A 1,611-nucleotide genomic window follows, 5' to 3' on the forward strand; every position below is an offset into this window, starting at 1 on the left:
ATATATATATATATATATATATATATATATATATATATATATATATGTATATATATATGTAATATATATATATGTATATATATATATATATATATATATATATATATATATGTATATATATATATATGTATATATATATGTAATATATATATATATATATATATATATATATATATATATATATATATATATATATATATATATATATATATATATATATATATATATATATATATATATATATATATATATATATATATATATATATATATATATATATATATATATATATATATATATATGTATATGTATATATATATATATATATATATATTTATATATATATATATATATATATATATATATATATATATATATATATACATAGTCATATCACACACACACACACATGGAGGTGGATACTTCGAGACCTGGGAGAGCTCGGTTCTACCTTTTGAATCCCACATGTAGTAAACAACCAACCACACACACACACACACACACACACACACACACACACACACACACACACACACACACACACACACACACACGCTTTATCACTTGAAAATTGGCAAAGATAAACTAGCTGTCATGGGAGGCAAGTAAAGGGTCTTTGGTTCACAGACTTGGTAGGGATTTGACACTGACCTTTGTAAAGTTTCAGTTGATAAAACGCATGGTTCGGATTGTCCTCTGATGCAGGCCAACACACAGTTCATCAATCCTTTAATACCTACCTCGGTCCCCGGGGGTAGAAATTGTTGAAATAAATAAACAAATAAATAAATAAATAAATACATACATAAATATAAATCATCGAGTTGATTCAGAAAAGTTCATGTCAGCTCAGGACATGCCAGCAATGGATGCGACATACGGATAGAGAGAAACTTCCCGCGATGTTTTCTTCATTTCCACGCACTCTGAACATATGGTGTGACCAACACATGAGTGTTTCGATTCATTTTGTGACCGCTCCACCGCCATAACCTATCCCAGTTTATTCTTGGCTTTTACAAAACCTCGTTCGATGAGCTAAGAATAGCACACATAAGCGACCCACTTTTAATCCCTGGTAAAACATAGAAACACGTAAACATATTTGCTTTAATGACTGAGTAATAGAGGACCAGCGCTGACTTCATAAGGAACAAGGCGACACCTTGCAGCGTCCCGAATAGTGCAGACGGTTCAGCAACCACCTGCTGGGGTCCTCTGGAGAACCTGGTGTGGCTCTCGCCATGAGGAGCACGCAGCGGGCGACCTTGAACATCGCCGTACAGGACACGGCCAGAGGACCTCGTTCTTACCGCAACCCGTTGTCCTCCGATTATCTGGGTCAGCCGATCGTGCTCCACTTCGCAAGCTCTGCTTTCGCCAGGCTGTGCTTGGGCTTGCGCCCCCACTTCTCCTGGACGTTTGGCCACTTTGATCATTACTTCGCACCGAGTGAGCCCTTGCACATGTCCCCAGAACACACTCCCAACTCAGACTTCAAAGTCGAGTACCTGGATGACTCAGACGTCGACGACTCTGATTCGGAGGTGACGGACTGCGTCGTGGAGTTTGGTGATTCTAACAGTGAGTCTGAGCTCTCGGATAGTCGGG

General features: G+C 36.9%; 1 protein-coding gene across 1 annotated transcript in view; it reads left to right on the forward strand.

The window, feature by feature from the left end:
• The first annotated feature begins 1,244 nt into the window (after positions 1 to 1,244).
• Positions 1,245 to 1,611, forward strand: part of LOC147029487 (uncharacterized) — a 68,084-nt gene continuing 67,717 nt past the window's right edge. The window contains exon 1 of the mRNA XM_085872130.1: positions 1,245 to 1,611. This exon is cut by the window's right edge and continues 500 nt beyond it. Coding sequence (XP_085728256.1) covers positions 1,245 to 1,611 — 367 coding nt within the window.

The sequence above is a fragment of the Eptatretus burgeri genome, chromosome 3 (genome assembly GCF_056783735.1).
Source record: "Eptatretus burgeri isolate ZD-2024b chromosome 3, Ebu_testis_v1, whole genome shotgun sequence".
Taxonomy (NCBI): Eukaryota; Metazoa; Chordata; class Myxini; order Myxiniformes; family Myxinidae; genus Eptatretus; species Eptatretus burgeri.